Raw genomic sequence first — 24,506 nt, forward strand, 5'->3', positions numbered from 1 at the left:
GATTATTCTTCCCCGGTGCAATCTGCAGGGGCTCCATCAGGGATAGACTAAGCCTGGACCGATCCATATTTAGTAAGTCATCTTTGAATACCCAATGTGATCTGGTGGACAAGCAACAGAGTGAGACCCCCCATTCTCAGAAGAACAGGCAGCATATCTTCAACCGAGCACAGCCGGGCTTGGCTGTGCCTTGTGTCTTCAGCTCTTTCCTAACTCGGAGCAGGGTTGGAACAGGCTAGATGGATACATGGATGACGTTCGAGATCTGTGGTACATTGATGGAGAGGGCCCTTTGCTTTTTTTCCCCTCCTTCGTCTCAAGTCTGATGGTTTCCTGGTTGCTAAGAGCAACTGGATATGATAACTTGTCAGCCAGACAGGCAGGGTTGGTGGTTGTGGTTCAGCTGGTGTGAAGATGGTGTGGGCTGCAAGTGAAGGCAGGGAGATTACCCTGGGGTACAGCATGTTGATACATTTTCCACTAAGTAAAGTTGGGGTGCACGTCTGCTTCCGTGAGGACCCCACCTTCCTCATCTAACCCGTTTTGAAATGCAGGTTCCTAAAGTATGATACTCCTCAGAGTAATCCTAATGGGTGGGAATGCATGACGTTACAATGCACACATTTACAACACATGCCTTTACAATGCAGTTTTTACATCGCAACATCCTTTACAACGCATACATTTACATTGCATGCCATTACAACAAATTTTTTTTAAACTACATTTACAACGCATTCCATTACATCGCATTATACCTTTACAACGCATACCATTACAACGCATACCATTACATTGCATTTAAGGTAAGTGTTGGATAGTGTAGGGCTAAAAATTACTATTCTAACTCCAGTGAGTGCAACAGTAGGGTAAGTGTTGGATAGTGTAGGGGTAAATATTACTATTCTAACTCCAGGGGGTGCAACAGTAGGGTAAGTGTTGGATAGTGTAGGGGTACTATGCGTTGTAATGGTATGCGTTGTAATGACATGAGATGTAATGCCTGTGTTGTAGTGACATGCGATATAGTGTCATGCGTTGTAGTGACATGCAATGTAATGGCTGCGTTGTAGTGACATGCGTTGTAAAGGATGTTGCAATGTAATGACTGCGTTGTAAATGTAGTGCGATGTAATGACTGCGTTGTAAAGGTTGTTTCCCATTGGGTGGGGATCACGGCTCTATTTGCTCCAGGTTAAAACATGAGGCAAGTGTGATCCATAACTAGGCCCAAAAGGACCAGTGACGTAAATGAATCCAGACTTCTGAATCCCAAGAAGCCACTGGAGCCCAATGACTGCACCCCAGTGTGAGGAAGTGTTAGTTGAGAGGGGTGCGAGCCCCAGTCAACAAGTAACAAACACAGTCCTGGTCAGGGTAAACCACAAAAGTCACTAAATAAAGCTGTGTTCAACCCTCCGGTAGCTTGGCTCAAAAGCAGTTAGGCTTAACTTAGAGACAACATGCAAAGTATTTACGTAGCACTCAAACAGTAATTACGTAAACAACACAAGAAAAACAGAAAGTACCGAACCAATTTGGAAAAAATAGAGTCAATTATGATAAATAAAACGTTACCAAAACGACAATAAAACAATAAGCAGAACTGGAATTATGAAATTGTAAAGTTTCAGCTAAACAAAGCACCAAGAAGCACAATCGCCGATCACAGTCACCTGGTTGGCTGAATTGGGTCAAAGTCGAAGGTTCAGGCAGACCCCGATGGGAACAGGTTAATCCTGGTGGTCAGTTTGCATTCTCACTTAATCCAATTCCATGTAAGGAGCATCAGCCAGAGCTTTGCCTTGGCCACAAGGAGATTGTTATCGGTGCGCGGGGCTGGTTGCCAGTCGGAGGTAGAGGGCCAGGAGATAGTTGTTAGTTCGAAAAGCAGGTCGTCAGTCAAAGCCTTGCATTGGCAGGAGCCACAGGGGTGGTTGCTAGCGTGAAGAGCAAGAGCTTTGCTTTGACAAGAGATGCAGGCGAACCTCTGTGGATTCAAAGAGACCAAAAACTCTGGATTTTCACGCCGAGACCAGCAACAGGGCTCAGGAAAGCCCAGTTACTGCTGGTCAGCTGGGCAGATGCCAGGAAGACCTCTGGAAGCCTGTGTTGTCCCTGTGGTTCAAACAGGAGGTCAGCCAACTGAACCCTGGAGTCACTTCTGGGGTCCTGGATTCAAGGCAAGCAGGTCAGTCTTCCTTCTTCAGACAGCAGCGCAGTCCATCTTCTGAATCTTGCACAGGTACACCAGTGTTCTATTGAGAAGTTCTGGGAGTGTCATTTTTGTACCCTGTGCCAGCCTGTGTTTGCATTGGTCTCTTTCTCTACCCCTGAACTGTTTTTGTCAGTTCTTCCTCTTCCCTGGAGTCGGGCTCCAATCTGTCTAGAGTAACCAAGGGCAGGGAGGTCCAGGTGTGGGCGGAATTTGCCAGTGACAGGGCAGGAAGTTTTGTAAGTCAGGAAGGAAGTGGGCACAGATCTCAAGCTACCCTTAGAAGCTCAAGAAGGGCCAAGTACAGCCCCCCAGGCTGTCAGGCCGTCCCGCTCAGGAGAGGAAGACCGTCCCCATATCCAAGGCCCTTTTAACTCCTGTCTGGATACATTAACATCACGCCACAGGAAAGCCATTAACAGTCCATTGACCGTGGACACTGTCAGAAAGACACACTTGGTTTAGGCAGGAAATTGCCAACTTACTAAAAGTGGCATTTTCAGAATAGTAACTTAAAATCTGTCTTTACCATTAAAGTGGATTTTAAATCGTCATTCAAATGGGTGGAAGACATATTTCTCTATTTGCTCTCAAACTGAAATTATAACTTGTTAAGTGTAATAAGGTAACCCAGTGTTAGTATATAGGAGAGTTAGCCTTGCTTCAGTGAAAAACTAGTTCGGGAGTTGTTCACTGCTAGGACATATAAACCTAAAGTACACATATACTACATTTTAAATACCATGTACCCTGCATACAATCTTTTGGGGCCTCCCTTAGGGGCGTTTTAGAAGTATTAAAAATGAAGGTTAGTCCTTGCAAAAGTTTATCTTGCCAGGTCGAAATGGCAGTTTAAAGCTGCACCACAGGCTGCAGGGGCGGGCCAGAGGCATGATTTAAAGTGCTACTTCAGTGGGTGGCACAATGAGAACTGCAGCTCACACAAGCATTTAATTCACAGGCCTGGAGTGCATGTGGCGCCATTTACTAGGTACTTAAGTAAATTGAAAGGGCCAATTAGGTGTATACCAATTGTACTGTGGTTAGGGCAGACAGCACAAGCACTTTACCAGTGGTCAGCAAAGGTACAGAGTATTAATGTCAACAAAAACGGATTCAGCAAAACAGGGTAGTGAAGGCAAAAACTGTGGGGGGATGCCACGTCAAAAGTGTCCGGTCACCTAGTACCCGGCTGGAACTGGAAATCCGTTTTTGGCACCCTGAAATCACCATTTCCTTTCCCTTGGATAGCATCATTAGTCGTTTGCTTGTGCGTTTTTGGAGAAAGAGGTTTTTAATAGGACATTCAGCAGCAAGATCTTTAGCCGAGTCACCCCATGTGACCCCAGAGTCAGAGGAGCAGATCCGGCACACGTGTTTACTACCCCTGTTTACTACCCCTGTTGTAAACCGAAGAAGGATTGAAGGTGGCCGGGAGCTTACAAACCCTGCTCCAAGGAATACCACTGGGAAGGTTCACTAAGGGGCATCCTGTGCTATGATGTATGAGAGTTTGCAACCCTCCTACCACAGATGATGAACCTTAACAGCTCGAATTCATCGCCACTCACCTTCATTCCCAATCACAGTGCAGCAGCATTGATGGACGAGGAGCTCTCGTGGTAAAAACAAAACGCCACCAGCATCAGCACAAGACTCCAGGCAAGACCCCGCGGTGCCCATGGAAGGTGCCCGCTGCATCGGTCAATGGGTCATTGAAGGAGGCCACCACAGGCTTCACTCCTCCCTCTATACCAAGAACAGTCCAGACATTTGTTTGGCAAGGGGCCTATAGGATGACACTGCCCCAGCCCCTTAGGAGGGCTACCTTGTCAGAAGCTCCCCCCCACCCTATCAACCCAGGCTGGCAAAGGTTCCCTTCGCCCCATTAGAGTGGACCCTTCCTGAATGCCTGGGGGGGGGCGAAGAACAACGCTGGAGGGTCTGATGGGCTTCGCGCCTGCAGTCACAGGCTCCCAATGGGATATTCACACTTAAGGGGGGATTCCCGTGTAATGTTCATATTGGAGGCCTCAGTACCTACAGCCTGCTTTAACAACACCTCCTGCAATGAGGGGGGGTTGTGTTAACCTCGAAACTAAGGTATCAGAGCAGCTATGCACAGCTGTGAAGTGTCTTTGGGAAGAATTTATGAAAGACCCTTTCTTGTAGTTAAGAGGAGATAAGACCTGTGAGAATTGTAAAGCCACTCGATTCTCCCGCTCCTTCCCCTCTCACCTCCCCTCCTTCCTGGGTATCCCTTCATGTGCGCGTGCACGGATGAGCGTGAGTAATCAGATGATGACACGGCAGGACAGTGGACGGCTAGGACTGTCCATGCGTGTGGTACTGCCCATGCCTCCTACAGCTGTTCAATCCGGGGCATTTGCTCGTTTCATGAGTGGGTCGGGATGCTGAGCCACCGAGAGGAGGGCACCAGGTGTCTGCTTCAAAAGAGACGCTGGTGGATGGAGTGACGCAGACTGTCACGGATGCGGGGTCCGACCTCCAAACTCCTTGTGCGCCATGTGTCTCAGCGAGCACAGATGCCCGGGTCCAGGGCACTGGGGCGGTGGCGTCGTTTCCTGCGGAGAAGAGAGAATTCAAGGGCAGCGGGGTGGAAATTGCCACCATGCCTTGGTAGGTACAACGGCAGAAAGGAATCCACAAGGCTCTGCCCCTCCAGATACTGCAACCCGATTGGATCTTAGATGGTTCATTTTGACCACAGTGGCAAGAGGATTATATAGTGCTATTTATATTTAAGTATCGCCCTCTTATGGAAGAAGTCAGGAACTTAACAGTTAGGTATGAGAGCCTTTTGAATGCATTTTTACCCGACATCTCCAAATGTGCCGTGGTTCGGCTGTCCGGGGTTCAGGCTCCGTGCACCTTTTTTGAGCACATAGGGGCACATCAGCAACAACCGGAGATAATTATCGCTAAGCGCACTTAGCGCTAGGATAATTATCGCCGGCTAGCGTTGATTTTTATCGCTGAGATAGCGTGCTATTAGCAACGCTTATCTCATCAGCGATAAAAATCCTAGCGCTAACTGCCGAACGTAAGATCACGAAGTGTGGCGTTAGCTTGTTGATAGGGCCTCACAAACTTAGTCATGATATCCACCTTCCATAGTATATCATGGCTAAGTCAGTCCTGAAGCAGGCGTAAGGAAAGTAGCGAATACAGGGGTTGTCGCTACTTTTCTTGCCGCTATGCTTCATAGCGTGGGGCTTGAGGATAGGAGAAAATGTCGCTTAGCGACATTTCTCCTGTCATGTCAGGTCAGGAACGCCCACTTTGCATCTCATTAGAGATGCAAAGATGGGCGTTAAGAATTTGTGCGCTAATGCAAGGTTTCACGCGTTAGCGTGACCTTGCTAATTTGGCGATAAAATTATAGCCGCCTTTCGGCCGAAAACAGCCGCAAAGGTGGCGATAATTTTCTATCGCCAGCTTGATGATATGCCCCAAAGTTAGAACCCCCTGTGTTCTTCGGTGGTATGTGCGCCAGTGTCAGTGGTCGTTACAGGGGATGCTCAAGAAAGTGCCCCCTGTGTTCTTCGGTGGCATGTGCGCCAGTGTCAGTGGTCGTTACAGGGGATGCTGAAGGCAGTGCCCCCTGTGTTCTTCGGTGGTATGTGCGCCAGTGTCAGTGGTCGTTACAGGGGATGCTCAAGGCAGTGCCCCCTGTGTTCTTGGGTGGATGTGCGCCAGTGTCAGTGGTCGTTACAGGGGATGCTCAAGGCAGTGCCCCCTGTGTTCTTGGGTGGTATGTGCGCCAGTGTCAGTGGTCGTTACAGGGGATGCTCAAGGCAGTGCCCCCTGTGTTCTTGTATTGTATTGTATTGTATGGCATATTTGTATAGCGCATGCTGTCACCCGAAGGGTATCCTGGCGCTTTAGACAATTATACCAACACCACAGCAGTCAGGTGAAATTAAACAGACCTAGGGAAGAGAAACGTTTTTAATTCTTTCTTAAAAGAGGGAAACTCCCCAGAGCTTCTCAACAATAAAGGGAGAGAATTCCAATGTTTGGCCGCCACGAAACCAAAGGCTCGGCCGCCCATACGAGCCCTCAATACCTTTGGGACTACCACAAGATGTGCTGACAGTGATCTAAGGGAGCGAGTGGGCACATACCACTGGAACAGCTCCTGCAATGGAGCAGGTCCTTGCCCATGAAGTCCCTTAAACACCAAACAAAGCGCCTTAAAGATGACTCGCTGTGAAACTGGCAGCCAGTGAAGATCGGCTAGCGCCGTAGATGAAGAGTCAGATCGACGACGGGACAGGGCTAGCTTGGCTGCCATATTCTGCACGCGCTGTAGCTTGGCCAGCAATTTATTTGGAGCTCCCAGAAGTAGTGCGTTGCAGTAGTCTAACCTACTCAAGATGGTACCGCGAACCACTTCTGGGCGAGCGTGGGCCGGCAGCAGCGGAAGAATCTTCCACAGCATGCGTAGCAGCATCATACAGGTGGACACGGTTTTATTTACAAAAAGATCCAGTTGAAGATCAGGCCCAAACACAACGCCCAGGTTCCTGGCAGATACTGCTGCAGAAGGAACTTCCTGGAAGGAGGCAGGCCAAAAATCAGGAGGCAGTGGCCGAGGGATGTGGTCCAGTGAGCAGTGTAGAACCTCTGTTTTAGAGCTGTTAAACTGCAGAGAATTCTGCCTCAACCAGTCCGCAGTTGACGCCATACATTGATGGAAAGTCTCCAGCGACACCGCGTCTTTGCCCTCGATGGAAAAGATGAGCTGTGTATCATCGGCATAGTTAATAACCGAGATGCCAAATGATTTAACCAAGCTCACCAGAGGGCGAAGATAAAGATTAAACAGTATAGGGCTGATGGCAGACCCTTGCGGTACGCCCTGCTCAACTGTTTTAATCTCTGACTGGAATGGTGGCAAGGCCACTACCTGGCGTCTGTTTCCTAAATAGGAAAACAGCCAATCGCGAGCCGAACCCTTCACCCCTGCATCCTCAAGTCTTTTGACCAAGATGTCATGGTTGACCGTGTCAAAAGCGGCCGACATGTCGAGCAGCACTAAAAAGGCCGCTCGCCCAATGTCGGCCCGCGAACGAAGATCGTCCAACACGGTCACCAGGGCCGATTCCGTGCCATGTGCTGGTCTGAAGCCAAATTGAGACGCGTCCAAGCAGCAGTTGGTCTCCAGGAAACTGGACAGATGTTTAGTAACCAGTTTCTCTAAGATCTTAATGGGAAAAGGAAGCAGCGATATAGGTCTATAATTCGCTGGACAGGTGGGATCCAAAGTTTCCTTCTTCAACAAAGGTGAGACCACTGCTAATTTCCAACACTTTGGAACACGTGCCAAAGAAAGAGACTGGCAACAGATAGCATGCAGCGGAGGAAAAAGCTCCGTCTGGAATACTTTCCAATATTTGTGAGGCAATGGATCTAAAGGAGAACCAGAGGATATGCTGTTAGCCAGCAGGCAAAACTCCTCAAAAGACGGAAGGGGAAAGCTATCTAGCTGTGCCTGACTACCAACTACCCTTACTGCCTCCCTTTCGGCCGCTAAAGTAGAGCCAAGTACGGGCTGGGTAACACTTGTAGTTGTAGGAGCAAGCTTACTTAGGATCAAGGCGATCTTATCTTCAAACGCCTGCGCTAAGGAGGAGCACAAAGCTTGGGAGGCAGGAATGTCATTAGCCACAGAAGCAGGGCGAGAAAGATCCCCAACAATTTTGAACAAGGCCTGCGTTTTATTCGGTGCATTCAAGAGCGATTCCTCCAAGAAACGTGCTTTGGCGCTTTTAATCTGCACTTTATAGGTCAGCAAGGCCTGCTTAAAAAGGGTTTTATCGGGTTCTAAGTAGTGTTTCCTCCAAGCTCGCTCCGCGCGTTTACAGCAGAGCTTCAAATGCGATAACTCCGCAGTGAACCATGGCATAGCAATCCTGGATCTATTCCTAATTTTGCGCAGAGGAGCCAACACATCTAAGGAGTTAACAATTTTCTGATTAAGGCTCTCATAGCTTGCGTCCACAGAAACTCCTAAAGGGGGGGTTTCCCCGGCAAGCAGGGACGGCAGGCTGGGTTGTCTAAGTAACCTTGACCATTGCCTGCCCATCCTGGTCTTAGTGCCAGTACTTCCATTCCCGGTTGGAGCCAAGGGACATGTCACGGAGAGAAGGACCAAAGCATGGTCCGTCCAACACTGCGGAAGAATATCCCGAACCACAACCTGGCTAGTGTTGGCAAAGACCAGGTCAAGAGTGTGACCCTTAATGTGGGTCTGTGAATGCACCAGCTGCTGCAGATGAATATCGCTGCAAGCCTGAGTCAAATCCGAAAGAGCCGACCTTGTAGGACCATCCGAACACAGGTTAAAATCTCCCAAAAGTAAAGTCCTAGCATGGGTATTAGAGAACTCGTAGATTAAATCAATTAGCTCTGGTACTGCTGATAAAGAGCTGGCAGGGGGCCGGTAGCACAGCAGCCCGGAGTAGAGAGTTCCTCCATGCCCTTTCAAAGAGAAGGCCAAAGTTTCGCAGCCCAAAGTTTCTTGGGTGGTAGGTGCGCCAGTGTCAGTGGTCGTTACAGGGGATGCTCAAGGCAGTGCCCCCTGTGTTCTTCGGTGGTATGTGCACCAGTGTCAGTGGTCGTTACAGGGGATGCTGAAGGCAGTGCCCCCTGTGTTCTTCGGTGGTAGGTGCGCCAGTGTCAGTGGTCGTTACAGGGGATGCTCAAGGCAGTGCCCCCTGTGTTCTTGGGTGGTATGTGCGCCAGTGTCAGTGGTCGTTACAGGGGATGCTGAAGGCAGTGCCCCCTGTGTTCTTCGGTGGTATGTGCACGAGTGTCAGTGGTCGTTACAGGGGATGCTGAAGGCAGCGCCCCCTGTGTTCTTGGGGGGTATGTGCGCCAGTGTCAGTGGTCGTTACAGGGGATGCTCAAGGCAGTGCCCCCTGTGTTCTTGGGTGGTATGTGCGCCAGTGTCAGTGGTCGTTACAGGGGATTCTCAAGGCAGTGCCCCCTATGTTCTTCGGTGGTATATGCGCCAGTGTCAGTGGTCGTTACAGGGGATGCTCAAGGCAGTGCCCCTTCAGTTCCACACATCTGCAGTTACCACCCTCCCATATTTCCCTTTCTGTTCCACTCTGGGATACTGGGACTTCTGCACTCCCATGGTAAACGTCAGCTACACACACGATGGAGCGATGCCCAGAGCTGTGGATGCACCTGCAGTCAGGGCTGCTTTACCCTCCCAGACGCCGCCACTCGTTCATGGTGAAGGCTCTGGAAGGGCCGGCGCGGGTCCTCGAGAGGCCATGTGCAGGAAAGCCTCTGAGCTCTTTTTAACATGGGTGCTTTAAGGCTCCTTTATCAGCAGCGTGGGAAGCTCGAACCCTCTTATTAACTTACTTCTTCTTGTATTTGTTGCTTTCAGTTTATATTTCAGAAGAAAAAATACATCCGCTTTGATTCACTTCCCCGGTGTGTTTACTGGCCTCACCATAGCAATAATGGCCGGGAGGCAACCCTATCTGCCCATCCGACTGATAAGAAACAGAAAAAAGCGCGCCCTCTAGACGAACGTTTGCATTCGCTATCCGAGGCCGACAGTTGTGAAAGATAGGAATGGCGGGCACAATCATCTGAAGCAGCTGATACCACAAGAGTGACGGAACCTGGCATGTGCGAGAGCCCGTTATGCACTGAAAGCTGGCACCGTTTTCAAGAGCTTGCGTTTAGGTCGTCCGAAAAGAGCCAGGTTTGCTATAAATTCGTCTTTGTTGTCAAGGATCGCTAGATGGCAGTATTGCTCCTAGTAATACGCTTCCTCGGTTATTAGATGTCTGGTCCTTATTTTATTGAATAGCTTTTAGCGTATCTGTGTGTCTCTGTTCCACCGAGAAAGTTTGCTTACTCGGAGTGCTGGATGCCGGGGACAGTGTTTCACTTCTCACCTGGAGAGGTTTAAAGTAGAACGACCTTTCTCAGTTTGCCACTCTGTTCACAATTTAAAAATTCGAGCGCCCGAGGCGGGGAAACAAAGTGCATCCATGTGGCATGTGAGTGACCTGCGTTGTCAAGCCAGAACTAACCAGCCAGGAGGAAAACAAGCATTTGCAATGCACTAGGAATCGCCTTTACGCAAGACCTATTGTATTGCAAACGGGCGTGGCGCGAAGGCGCGAACATCAGGTGTGTTGGGGGGGGGGGGGGGGGGAGATGGGTTTGGGGCGAAAAGCCATGGACTGGGGGGGGGGGGGGCGGGGGAAGGGGGGGAGAGGAGCGAGGGGGGGGGGAGAAGGCACTTGAAGAAAAGAGTACTAAAAGAAAAGGGGCCGGTAGCCATGTAAGGATACAAATAACGACATGGCCGTCATTGGGAGGGACTAACAGGCCTATAAACCAATGGAAGGCAGCATTAATTAAAGGACAAAGACACAAGCCAATAAAAAGATGGGTGGGAAGTGGGCGTGACTTCTCTCCCGTACTCAACTACCCCAGATCAACCCTAGAGCAGTGCTTGCGCGCTGGCTCAGGGCTCGACCTAAAAAATCTTCCTTAAGGGTATAGAGCAGAGGTCTTCAAACTTTTGGATGCCGAGACCCCCCTGTCAACATTTTGAGGCGTTAGGACCCCCTCCTGACAAAAATGTCTAAACCTGTTGACTAAATTGCGTGGGATGAAAATGTAAATGAGGTTATGTGATGCCGCGTATTTTGGGTTAGCATTGCTTCATTATTTTGATATTTGTTACACACAGTAACGCTGAGGAAAGATTTCACCCAATCAGTACCCATTTATAACCAAAATACAGCAATTATCATCAGAAAGATTTCAAGTCAACCTTTGCGAAGGGCCTTCCACTCTGCAGCAATACGTGCTGCCACATTAGAAGCTCACCTGGCCCTGACCGGAAGAAGCAGGGGTCCCTTAAAATCCTGGCGGTTTTGTGTAGAGTTAAGCCGTTTACCCATGCAGCTTTCCTCTCACCCCCTCCCTTCCATCCCTCTCTCCTCTCCTAACCCCGGATCCCTCTCTCACTTTGCAGGTCATTTTCTTTCACCCCTTTTTACAACTTCTGAACTCTCCCCATTCAACCGCTCACTTCACCTTTAATCACCTCTTGCCATTCTGTCCTTTCACTGCCCTCATCTCTAACAGTCTCTCACATTTATCTCATGGCCTCTCTGGCCCTGTCACCTCCCGTGCCCCTCAGCACTTCTCATTCACCTCGTCTCTTCATTCAAATTTTTGTCTATTTGTATCTTACACCTCGCCAGTCCCCCCATTCCTCTTTCACATCTCCCCTTTGTTCTAACAGAAGCCCTCACCTTTGGATCACACTCACTTCTTGCGTGTCCACACTTCTCTTCGGCAATTCACATTTCTCCTCATCCCTGACCTCTTCAATCAAATTCTTTCACTCCCTTGCTGTCCTCTCTCATTTTGGGTGCGGATGCAAGTTCAGAATGGGATGAATGAATGTATGATTACTGATGGGCTTGTTTGAGTGAGTTGCATATTGAGTAGTGAGGGGGACAGGTGAGTGAAGTGTCACATGAGTGCAGGATGAGTAGTGTACTCGTGTGACTGCAGGTTGAGGTATAGTGTGAGCAGGACAAGTGCATTTTGAGTGCAGAGTGATCACTGTGAGTGCAAGGTGAGAGGGTGAATGGTGCAAGTGCATGGTGATCAGTGTGAGTGCATTGTGATCACTGTGAGTGCAAGGTGAGCGTGACAATAAAGGGCGAGAATGAGGAATGAGTTGTCTGAATGCAGGGTGCATTCCCAGACCCATGAAGTAACTCAGCATGTTATTGACGGGGCGTAGACTTTAAGATCTAAGTTAAACTATTGCGGCATTAATCGGGGATCGAGGGTGAAGGAAATAAATAATGTGCTGATCCTGCAACAAACTTCCAGTCCTATGGTTAGGGTTACCAGCAGATTATTTTGATGGCCCAGTCGGTACAAAAAAAAGCAGTCCCCTAAAGCGGTATTTTCAGCGCTTATCTGTGCATACTTCCCTGGGCCGGCTTTAGTGCTGGTGGTGCCCTGTGCGACAATGTTTGTTGGTGCCCCCCCAATAACCACCCCACCACGGATTCTCTCACTAGCACCCTTTAACAGTGACCAAGTCTCCATAACCCCACACTCTCAGATGCATTGAATTAGTTATATAGTGCCACTCATACCAGTGTAGGGTGTCCGAGCACTTTGCATCACACACACATTACACAGAGACAATCAATCATACGTGTGTGAATCAGTGTATAGGAAATGTTACATAAGCCAAAGGACTAAAAGTATAGGAGTCACATGTCATCCATACTGGTAGGCAGCATAGTTCAAGAGTGCTTGGTGTGGAGAAGTACAAACTCAGAGTCGAAAAAGAAACAGCATAGTTGGGAGTTTCCTTTAATAATAAGAATTGATTTCTAGCCAAATTAACCCTTTTTGCAACATTAATCAATGGTCTAATAATGTACTCTTTGTAGTGTGCATGCTGTTCTAGGATGAAAGTTAATAGCTCACTATCCTATATTAGGACTTTAAGTTATAAATTGCAAGTAACAAAAGGATGTCTCTTTTGAAAGTAGTAACCTGCTGATCTCTTCACATCATACGCACTCTGTAATCTACTTGGTACACGTTCTTTGCAGCAGGCATATTAACCCTCTGCACTAACTTCACCTAAGTCCAAACCTCAACTATACAAAATGCTGACCTCTCTCCAGGGAGATAATTAATCACACGAGTTATCTTGACATTTATGTGAGGCCTGGTAATTGCCGGGAAAGAAACGCTGCAGCAGGCACAATAAACTTTCACACACGGCGCCCCCAGAAAGCCAACTTTGTATTCCTTTCCATGAAATGCATTCTCACACTATGGCAGTGAATGTAAAATCCAAATGTAAGGAATAGGCACAATGGGGACCCAGGGGGTACTGGAACCAGCAAAAAAACCTAAGCCTCTGTAACCAGTTTACAAAGGCATGTTAAATGCAAATGGTCTTTAAAGACCTGTGAAAAAACACTGGGGTGCCGGAGATAGGAATCCAGACACTGCCCAGCTGAGCCCCCAGCAGCTCAAGTTTCACTGCAGCAGCCCGGGCTGAGACACAGGAGGGGGGGGGGGGGGGGAAGTGTGGGGGGATGCTGAAGGCCTGGGCAGAAGTGTGACTGGGAAGGCGCGACCCCCTTTGCATCACTCCACGGCCCCCCTGGGGGTCGCGCCCCACAGTTTGAAGACCCCTGGTATAGAGTCTGTGTAATCAGAGGAACTGTCCATAGGGAAGTTCATCTTTCAGGCTCTCGATGGACGCTCTTATATTGCAACACTGTGTTCATTCAGTTGGTTTCCTATAGAGAGAAACAATGAGGTGGTTGTTGACATGGTTTATCTCAAAGTCCAAAAGTGAGATGCTCTCACAGCTGAAATTATTAGCACATTTCAAATGTGGTTGACTATTGTTGAGGTATTGTATAAACAATTATAGGTCCGATTGGGGGCCTCTCCATATCAAGAACACATCACTAATATACCTTTTCTAACACTGAATGTTACCAAAGAAAGGGTTGTGGTCAGGAGTGGCAAAAACCTTTTTCAAAATGGCCCACATACGGATTCACTATATTTGGTGCATAAATTGCTCCCACGGAATCAACAGAACTCTGCTACACAAGCTCCAAACCATCCGGAACCCTGCAGCAAGACTCGTCCTAGTGACACCACGACACGAACACATGAACCATCACCTGCGAGACCTCCACTGGCTCCCCGTCGAGAAGAGGGTGACCATCAAACTTCTCACCCATGCCTACAAATCCCTCCACAACATCAGACCCAAATACCCCAACGAGAGAGTCTCCTTCCACGTACCCAAAAGAAACCTCCGCTCCGCCGACCTCGCCCTGGCAGAGACCCCCTGCATCCGTAGAAACAAAGCTGGCGGACGAGCCTTCTCCTATATCGCAGCCAAGACCTGGAACGGGCTCCCTGCAAACATCAGACGCTCCCCGAACCTGCACACCTTCAGGAAGAGCCTCAAGACCTGGCTCTTCAACTGTACCGGAGCTGCACCCCACCCCCGCCTCCCACCCCCGCCTCCCAGCACCTTGGGACCCTCACGGGTGAGTAGCACACTTTATAAGCCCCTGATTGATTTATTGATTGATTGATTGATGGACGTCCCTGAGCACCGCTGGCAATAATCTTGTTTGAAAAGAAGGGTTTCAACCTGCACTCCTAAGTCTTTGCAATTTTTGACATTAATAGTACAATAACATGTTTTTTCAGTGCGTGCTGCTGTGAATTGAGGCCCTACCTATGGCCCAATGAGTACTAATAAAATAAGAGGAAACATAGGAACATCGTCCCTGCGCACAGCGCACTGCTATTTGTTCCTAAGGTTTCAATGAAAGATTATGTACCTTTAAATCATTTACTTCATTCATTAAACAAAATGTACTCATATGGTTTAAAAAAGTGAATTCATTTGAATGTTTAAATGATACAAATGTGGTAAACAACCAATGAATCTAAATCACATTCAGATTCGAAGAATTATTGGGATAAACATTGCATATACTGATGCTGAATAATATGCTCAAAACATATATTGTAGTTCAATTATGACAGGCCCAATGCATTTGGGGTTGTTACACTCTTCTTCAGGGGAAGATGCAATCTTCAGTTGCATGACAAACGTAAATCCGTGGCCTCCTGCCGGAACATCAAAGAAGCGAAAGAATATGTTGTAAATAATGAAAGATAACATGATGCAAGGCTTTTTATTATCTGTGTTGACCCTGCCTGTGCCAAAAAAGTAATACAGTGTGAAATGCTTAACGTGAAATATAAAAAGACGACTTGTGTTCCGTGAGTTCCTAATGTTATTGCCGTGATCCGATATCCATTGCATGCCAAAGCGTGTTGTTAAAACAGGGTGAACTGTGATACCGTCGTGGCCAAATCAGTGTTGTGCTAAAGTGCCGCCAAAATAAATTGTAAATGTTGAAAAAGTATTCTTCCAACATTACCTACCACTAATTCCCGCGTTCAATACGAGTTCACTGTTTTACAAATGGGATATCTGAAACCAACAAATAATACAATGAGAGTGCCGCTATGGTGAAACGTGGTGACTCCACCTCGCGTTTAGTCACAGAAACGTACCCTCCTGAGACGGATGTGCTCGCTCTATTCTAAAAAATAAAAAGAATAATAAAAACGGTCTATCAGTCTAACATCATACTTCCGCCCTATAAACATCAATATGAAGACACGTCATGTTGCAATCTTCCTACCTTAAAGGTTTAAATGTGAGACTAGATTCTTATCGAAATTCTTGGGGCAAGTGAAGAGAAGACGGGATGACCGCCATTTCACATCGCGAAAAGCAGATTACCGCCGCCCGATCTTTCCGTGAATTTAACTTCCCGCGTCTGACGTCATGATCACCTGACCTTCCGTGTCATGAAGTTGAAGTTGAAGTTGAAAGGTTTTATAGAGCGCTCTTCTACCAAGCGGTTTCTTGGCGCTGAACAAAGACTATCATGAGGAACGCAGGGAGGATACTACAATGAATAGGCCATGGAGAAGAGGTGGGTTTTAAGAGCTTTGCGAAAGTCCATGTAAATGGAAATGGATCTGATGGCAAAATGAAGTGCGTTCCAGAAGAGGGGTCAAGGGTAGAAAATCTCGTACCACCAAGTTTTTTTCTTCGGTAGTGAGGGACGCTGAGGAGGAACTGGGTAGAGGAGCGAAGGTTTCTGCCCGGGACGTAGGCATTGATCTTTGATCTGATGAAGTCTGGAGCCGTGCCGGCCAGTGACATAAAGATCAGGCAACCCATCTTGAATAAGGTTTGCTCCAGGATGGGAAGCCAGTGAAGGGTCTTTAGGAGGGGGGTAATATGATGGAATTTCGTAAGCCTGTAAATAAGGCGAGCTGCCTGGATTTTGGATGAGCTGCATACGGCGGCGCTCGTACACTGGAATACCGATATACAGGCCATTGCCATAGTCCAGGCGGGATAGAATCATGGCCAAGATGATGAGTTTGAGGGCTTCCACAGAGAAGTAACGAGAGATTTTACGGATGATTCTAAGGGACAGGAAACAGGATGAAACCACCGAGCTGATATGGGAGCACATAGAGAGGTCTTGGCTGATTTTAATACACAAGGTTTTCACAGACACAGAGGGAAGAGGAGGGGAGCCAAAAGTAGGGGGCCAAAAAGCGGGGGTCCAGGGGTTAAAAGGACCACCGATAAGAACCAACTCCGTCTTGTCGGGATTCAATTTAAGTTGGTTGAGGTTCATCCAATCATAGATGAATGTCAAAGTGGAGCGGAACTTGCGAATAGAGTCAGGAGAGGGGGAGAGATTGAAAATGAGCTGAAGGTCATCGGCATAATTAAATACCGTGACCTCCATTTCCTGCAAGTCGGCAATCAGGGGATATATATAAAGATTGAAAAGGAGAGGAGAGAGAGACGAGCCCTGGGGCACCCTGCAAGAGACTGGACAGATGGGGGCGGAAAAGCCCTCCAGTCTAACGGCCTGGGTACTGTCCGTCAAGAAAGAGGTGAGCCAGGCCAGAGCCGAACCCCGAACGCCGGCGCCCCCGACACGGTCTAAAAGAATAGAGTGGTCGACCGTGTCGAAGGCGGTGGACAGGTCGAGGAGGACCAGGGCCTGCGGTGAGTTGATGTCAGTACTCCTCCTGAGCTCATCCACCACGGAGAGGACAACGGACTCCATGGAGTGAGCAGGGCGAAAACCAGCCTGGTTAGTGGCGAGGAGGTGATTATCTTCGATAAAGGTGGAGAGGTAGGAAGTGATGTAGCTCTCCAGGATCTTACTCAGGAATGGGAGTAAAGAGATGGGTCTAAAGTTCGAAAGGAGGGTGGGGTCGGCACCCACCTTTTTGAGAATGGGAATGACCATAGCGACTTTAAACAAGTCAGGAACAATTCCCTGAGAAATGGAAGAATTAAGCAGGGTGAGGGGGGATCAGGGCAGCTGGAAAATATCTCCCTCAGAATATGGGCGGGACAAAGATCTGAGGGGGAGCCTGTCTTGACTTTCCTCAACAGGGTGAGGAAGGTTTCCTTTGGAATCAGAGGGAAATGGTCAAGGGTGGGGAGGGTGGGCGGTGGTAAGGGACAAGAGAAAGAAGGGGGAGGCCGCGGGATGTGGCGCTTGATCTTATCAATCTTCTCAATGAAGTAGTCATTGAGGGCATTGCAGAGGGATTGAGAGGGGGTAGGCTTAGGGGCAACTCTATCAGAGGCTGCGAGCTCATGTACGATCGTGAAGATCTCTTTGGGTTTATTGGCCGCTTGATGGATTTTCTGGGAAAAATATTCCAACTTGGCTGAAAATATGGCTTTTTCATAATCCCGGAGAAGGGCCAAATAATGAGCCTTCCGATCCTGACAGTACTTGTGCCTCCAGCGGCGTTCAGCCTGCCTAAGCGCAAGTTTCTGGGTTTTAAGGTCGTTGGTGAACCATCTGTTGGCGTCATGGGAGCGACATGTTCTAACCCGTTTGAGGGGGGCAACTTGTTCACAAGTAGCGAGTAGCCAACTATGGATGGTGGTCACCTGAGAGTTAGGGAAGGTGTCAGCTAAAACAGGAGATGAGGACGCTAGGGAACGGCAAAGAGCTGGCAAATCCACACGGTTCCAGTTTCGGGCATAGATATTTTTGGGGAGGGAAGGATTAGTAGCCACCCTCAGGTCGAGAAGGAAAGAAATCAAAAAATGGTCTGACCATGCGCAGGGAAGCACCGAGGGGGTGGAAATTGACTGATTGACGGACCAGGCTTGGTCCAGTGTGTGACCGTGTGTGTGGGTGGGGAGAGAAATATGAGATGTGAACTTCATACAGTGAAGGGTATTATTGAAATCTTTGGACATGGGGTCCTCGCGAGGGTCACCCGGCCAGAAATTAAAATCTCCTAATAGTAGTATCGCGGAATTATTGATAACAAGAGTGGTCAATAGTTCCTGTATGGCAGGGATAAAGTGGGACATTGCCTGAGGGGGCCGATAAAGAAGCACACAGGTAAGAGGGGTCGCAAGGTTGGTGGAGCGAACAACCAAGCAGTCAACTGCTGCAATGGGGGGATGGGGGAGAGGTTGAAACTGGAGGTTGGAGCGGGCTATCATCGCCACTCCACCGCCGGTCTTCCCCTCCGGGCGGTCGGCACGCAGGACGTAGTACAGGATGGGAAGGGCTGCTAAAACATCTGGCAAAGAGTCAGGAGTGAACCAGGTTTCGGTCAGGAACAAAACATCGGGCTTAGTGGTGTCCAGTAGATCAAAGAGCTTCACTTGGTGTTTGACCGCAGAGCGAGTATTGAGGAGGTAGGCGGTGGCCATAGGGGGAGGACTTGCGTGGGGTTGGGGCGACGGATGCAGATATACAGAAGGCAAAGCCAATGTTTGCGGTCTAAGCAGGTGAGTTGGCAGGTTGGTGTAGTTTAACTGAGAGATGCCAAGAGTATTAAGGCGAGCCACCAAGGAATTGCTATAGGCCAATCGACACGATAAGCTAGCAATTGTGCAGAAGAGTATATAAGAATATTGGTATAGTGAAGGGCCCCGGGTCCCGGCCTGACGCGGACGGGCGCAGACGGGCTTGCCTTTGGCGCGCCTTTGGCGTTTCGCCGGCGCGCCCGCTGCGCGCGTCTGCTGCGCGGCCGGGAAAGGGACATCCTCTTATGCTGGTGAAGAGAGGGCGTGGCCTAGCATGAGCAACGTCACCCAGGGCTTCCCCCGCGATGGTGGCGATCCTCCCCGTAACTCGATACAGCGCCTAATCGGCTGTGCAGGTAAGAGCGGAGAGGGGAAGTGAGGAATGAGGGGGGTAAGTGCCCAGAAGCTAAAAACAAATGCCAATAATAAAATTAAACACGTAGCGTTGCTCCCGGCTTTCCGCCTCAGGAGTTAGTCAGTGTCTAATTGCGCGCGCTGCTGGGGCGCGGTTAAATAAGGGCGGGAGTGGGCGTGGCCTAGCGTCAGCAACGTCACCCAGGGCTTCCCCCGCGATGGCAGTGATCCTCCCCGTAACCCGCTACAGTGCCTAATCGGCTGTGCAGGTAAGAGCGGAGAGGGGAAGTGAGGAATGAGGGGGGTAAGTGCCCAGAAGCTAAAAACAAATGCCAATAATAAAATTAAAAACGTAGCGTTGCTCCTGGCTTTCCGCCTCAGGAGTTAGTCAGTGTCTAATTGCGCGCGCTGCTGGGCGCGGTTAAATAATGGCGGGAGTGGGCGTGGCCTAGCGTCAGCAACGTCACCCAGGGCTTCCCCCGCGATGGCGGCGATCCTCGCCGTAACCCGCTACAGCGCCTAATCGGCTGTGCAGGTAAGAGCGGAGAGGGGAAGTGAGGAATGAGGGGGGTAAGTGCCTAGAAGCTAAAAACAAATGGCAATAATAAAATTAAAAACGTAGCGTTGCTCCCGGCTTTCCGCCTCAGGAGTTAGTCAGTGTCTAATTGCGCGCGCTGCTGGGGCGCGGTTAAATAAGGGCGGGAGTGGGCGTGGCCTAGCGTCAGCAACGTCACCCAGGGCTTCCCCCGCGATGGCGGCGATCCTCCCCGTAACCCGCTACAGCGCCTAATCGGCTGTGCAGGTAAGAGCAGAGAGGGGAAGTGAGGAATGAGGGGGGTAAGTGCCCAGAAGCTAAAAACAAATGCCAATAATAAAATTAAAAACGTAGCGTTGCTCCCGGCTTTCCGCCTCAGGAGTTAGTCAGTGTCTAATTGCGCGCGCTGCTGGGGCGCGGTTAAATAAGGGCAGGAGTGGGCGTGGCCTAGCGTCAGCAACATCACCCAGGGCTTCCCCCGCGATGGCGGCGATCCTCCCCGTAACCCGCTACAGCACCTAATCGGCTGTGCAGGTAAGAGCGGAGAGGGAAAGTGAGTCATCTGACTGACTTGTGCTGCCGTGGCTGCTAGAGCATAATAATGCTTCAAACGATGCAAAACTTTATTAATCGCCTCTCAGAACTTATTATAAGATCCCCAAGATGCTGAATTGAGCACAAATTTGTATAATTGTCAAAATATATGAAACAGAGCAAATTTGTAGTGGAAATCTAAAAAACGTGTGACCCAATTTCGGAAGGGAATCCAAGCGGTGCACAGAAATGCACCAACCCATCTGTCTAAAATATACTAAACGACTCAAAATAAGGTAGTAGTACAAATCGTGTAACCCAAAGTGTTCTAAAGATGTGAATGTACTGTTACTTTTGTCAGTGAAAGCCAACACAGATTTACAAAGGTGAATCTTACGGGTATTCAACAAATCCAGATACATAAAAATTATGTATAAAGATCCAACATGTGTTCAACAGCGCATTTACAAAAAACAAAGCATTTCATAATGATCGTTAAGACCCTTCGGTATAAGGGTTCCTAAATACTGTATCCAGAAGGTTTCTTGTTGAGCTAACTGCGTATGACTATCAATGCCTGCGTGCAACATAGGTTTCTCCAAGATTGTGAATCTTAATTGAGGAATCGTGTGCGATATGTCTATCCAGAGTGCGGCTAAGCATGAACTATAATGCTCGTTGTGATTTTTCAGGCAGTTCTGCCCACATATGTTAACCCACAGGGACATTGAAATGCATAGACTACCCCCTCGGTGTCGCAATCTAGAAGCAGTCACCCGCAAGAAACCGAATTGCTCAGTCACATGGTTTATGGTTCAATTTGCCAAAGAGCAAAAGAAATGCAAGAAACTGGAAAAAAGTGGCGGAAACAATATCTTCCAGCTGACTTTGAAGAAATATCAGTGAGCAATTAAGGCTGCCCAAAGTTCCTTTTTTGGGGATAAAATTGACGTGGCTGCCAACATGCTGCAAGAGATTTTCAAAATTGTAAATATTTTCCTTCAATCCCATGCAGCCAGCCTGCTTATTAACACATTCCTGGATTTGTGCCCAAAATTTGATGTTTTTTCTTTAAAGTAAAATTATTAGAATTCAACAAAATCTACCTGCATTACCAGGTTCTCATACAACTGACATTGTTGCAGATGGTTTTCCTCTGCCCCCTGCCTGTGCTCTGGACATCTCCAAGGCCTCATGCCTTGGAGATGTCCAATAAGGCTAGTCTGAGCTGTAAATCAGGTTCACCTCTGAGCCGTGCCCTTCTACCCTAAGGTGGAGCAGGCTGCAGAGATCATTCATCCTGTTTATAATCAGTCTTTTAAACATCTCTATACAAATAGCACAAGTTCCTCATGCTTGGAGGCAAGCTAAAGTGATTACTCTCCTAAAAAATCTCTCTGCAGATGTGTCCTACTGTCCAGTTTTAGACCCATCTCTTTACCTTCAAGTGTGGCCAAAATGCTTGAAAAAATCGTCAACAACCGACCTCTAAGTATCTGGAGAAGAAAGGGCTTCTGCATCCTGCCCAGGCGGGCTTTCTCTCTCGGCATAGTACCAAAACTGCACTGTTGGAAATTGTGGATTCCGCTAAGGTGATGTTGGTTACGGGTCACAGTACCGCTCTGATTGATGAGATCTGTCAGCGGCCTTTGATACGGTCCCCGTGCCACTCTTCTACAGCTTCCTAGTGATGTTGGAGTTATCGGCCTGGTTTTGGACTGGATTCAATCCTTTCTTGACAATAGGGGACAAACCATTAGGATGACCCCTGGTTTTTCTTCCATCTACTCTCTAATTTTAGGAGTGCTACATGGCTGATCCTTGAGTCCAACGTTGTTCAATATATATATATATATGTCATGCCGCCTGCTTTAGTTGAGTCTGTGAGAAGATAATCTCTTATGCGGATGATACTCAGCTTCTCCTTATATGTGAGAATGGTTAAATGGCCATCTTGGCGACTTTTAAAGTTTGCATGGGAGCAGTTTTTAATTGGATGCAGGCCAATAATTTCCAAGTTAAGTCAGATAAAACTGAAATTTCTTTGTTTGGCTGTGACTCTTTTGACTGGTGGAATAACGGCCTATGAGACTTTCCCCCCTCCCTCTCCCATACAGGTGGTGCAGAATTTGATAGTAAGATTGGAGCACCATCTCTTTCTTGAAACCTCAAATTGAGGTGGTGGCAGGGACATGTTTGTCAACCCTGAAGTCACTTAAGAAATTTCCTGAGTTTCTGCCATTTGAGGCCAAACATATGGTGATGCATGCTTTAATCTCTTCTAGGCTGAATTATGCGAATGTTTTTTTCTTGAGCCGCCTGGATTTTTTAAGTAAGTGCTTACAAGTGTTCCAAAATGTTGAAGAAAGGATTTTACTGAGACTACCCAGCCATACTTCTCTATCTACTCACCTGCCCAAGCTTATTTTCTTCCTATTAAAAAGAGGATTCTGTTCAAATCTTTGGTGCTAGTGCATCAGGCTTTCTATGAGTCAGGTCTACGGAATCTCTCTGATAGAATCAGACCTTATAGACCAGGGAGAGCTCTGCGTTCCTCCAAAGCTCTTCTGCCTGTGGTTCCTCAACATAGCTGCTCTAGGAGTGGCCGCTCCTCCTTTACTCTTTTAGCTTCCGGAGTCTGGAACAAGCTCCCGGTAGGTTTCCGAGCTCTTCAAAATGACTATTTATTCTTCAAAACCTTTCCTGTTTACCTCATAAGGCCTTGTTGGCATGACTGCTGGTTGGGACACTCTTTTGAGTAGCTGTGCGCTTTATACAGCTGATCATTCATTCACTCATCCTCCAACTCCTTTCAAGAGCGAATAAATGAGCAGCGCAGAGTTGGGTATTTATAACAAGTAGATTCTATGTGTGGAGTGAGATCTGCAGTCATCATTATTATTATGATATTTATCATTAAGAGTAACATTATTATTACTAATAATGACCAGTTTCAATCTGAACACATCATCGTCAGGTCATGTGCCAGGCTGGGAAGGAGGCCCAGTGCATGGAACCGGCACAATAGAATGACCCAAAGCATGCACACAGCACAAAGCTGTCCGGGTGTAACATTACCATAAAGCCATGGGGCAGTCAAGTCACTAGTGAACCACTGGGCAGTCTTAGCCCAACAAGACTATTGAATAAGGTCGGACAAGGCACACCCATCAACACACAAATGAACATTCTACAGCAACTCAGTAATGGAGAGTGACATGCTCCTAGCCACTGATACAAGTGCAAGGGGAGTGCCTGCACCTCCCACACTCAGATCTTCAGATGAGGTACAAGGCGAGGAAGAGCCTCACTGGGGTGTGCGTGAGGGTGTGTGACTGTGTGATGACTATTCAAGATCCATGTGTGACCATCACACTCTCTCCATCGTTTACAGACAGACATCAATCGGGGGGATTACTTTGGGCGGACCCCTCTTCACATCGCAGCCGCATCGGGGAATGTGGACATGATGAAGTTCCTGCTTTCCTGGGGGGCGGAGCACTCAGTCCATGACCGCTTTGGAATCACCCCGCTGCATGACGCCATCAAGTCCAAGTACGTTTCTGTGTCTGTAAATGTTAACATGTTGCTTTGTCTCGAAATATTTTCACTAAATCTCCTTTCATGCCGCATCTAACCCCTCCCCCCTAATGTAGGACACCAGGCTATCTGGACGGCTCAGCTGCTTGCACCGAAGCTCAGACTTGAGATACAGAGACACCTATGACCCCCTTCTCTGACACTGAATATCCTGGACAGTGGGCCCTAGTTTAAGGAGGGTGTGGGCTCTCACTCCTGATGTGCACAAGTGCCCTTTCTCTCCTCAAACATTGCCATTCCTTTAGTGCTTAATTTGTAATAAATTAAGTACCAGGACCCACTGATCCCTTGCAGCTGGCACAACCCATGTGACTTTAAACTGCATGTTTAAATTCAAGTTGTGTTATTTTTTTAAGACACATGAAACAGTTTAATGCTCCACTAATTAAGTGTTGCTGTAAAATACACACACAGTGCCACAATGTGGCGGTTTCTCATAAATGTGTGCGGGTGTTTATAAATAAGGGCCAGTGCCAAGCACCGGAAAACACAGGCACAAATTAAGCACTACTGATTCCTAGCATTTATGCCCCCAAGGATCCTCTTACGATGAGCTTCTATTAGAGAAGCATGCACATAGGTAAACGGACCCCAGATGGGCTTCACTAAATATACACCACCAGGGCTGTGGCAGGCTTTCAGTGCACACCCTGAGGACCTTTCAGGAGGAGGCGTGGGGTAACAGACTGCACCACCCACATAGGAGAAGCCCTGGGTGATGTTGCACACACACTCCATGCTCATCTGGGGTCTTAGCATCATAACAAGGGGCACGTGGACTC

The 24,506-nt window shown here is 48.2% G+C and overlaps 1 protein-coding gene across 1 annotated transcript in view; it reads left to right on the forward strand.

Moving 5' to 3' along the window:
- LOC146839605 (L-asparaginase-like) overlaps window positions 1-24,506 on the forward strand; it is a 116,533-nt gene that overhangs the window by 17,139 nt on the left and 74,888 nt on the right. The window contains exon 3 of the mRNA XM_085650359.1: window positions 23,519-23,679. Coding sequence (XP_085506485.1) covers window positions 23,519-23,679 — 161 coding nt within the window. The remainder of the gene's footprint in view (window positions 1-23,518; window positions 23,680-24,506) is intronic.

Source organism: Triturus cristatus, chromosome 4_1 (assembly GCF_964204655.1).
Source record: "Triturus cristatus chromosome 4_1, aTriCri1.1, whole genome shotgun sequence".
NCBI classification, from domain to species: domain Eukaryota; kingdom Metazoa; phylum Chordata; class Amphibia; order Caudata; family Salamandridae; genus Triturus; species Triturus cristatus.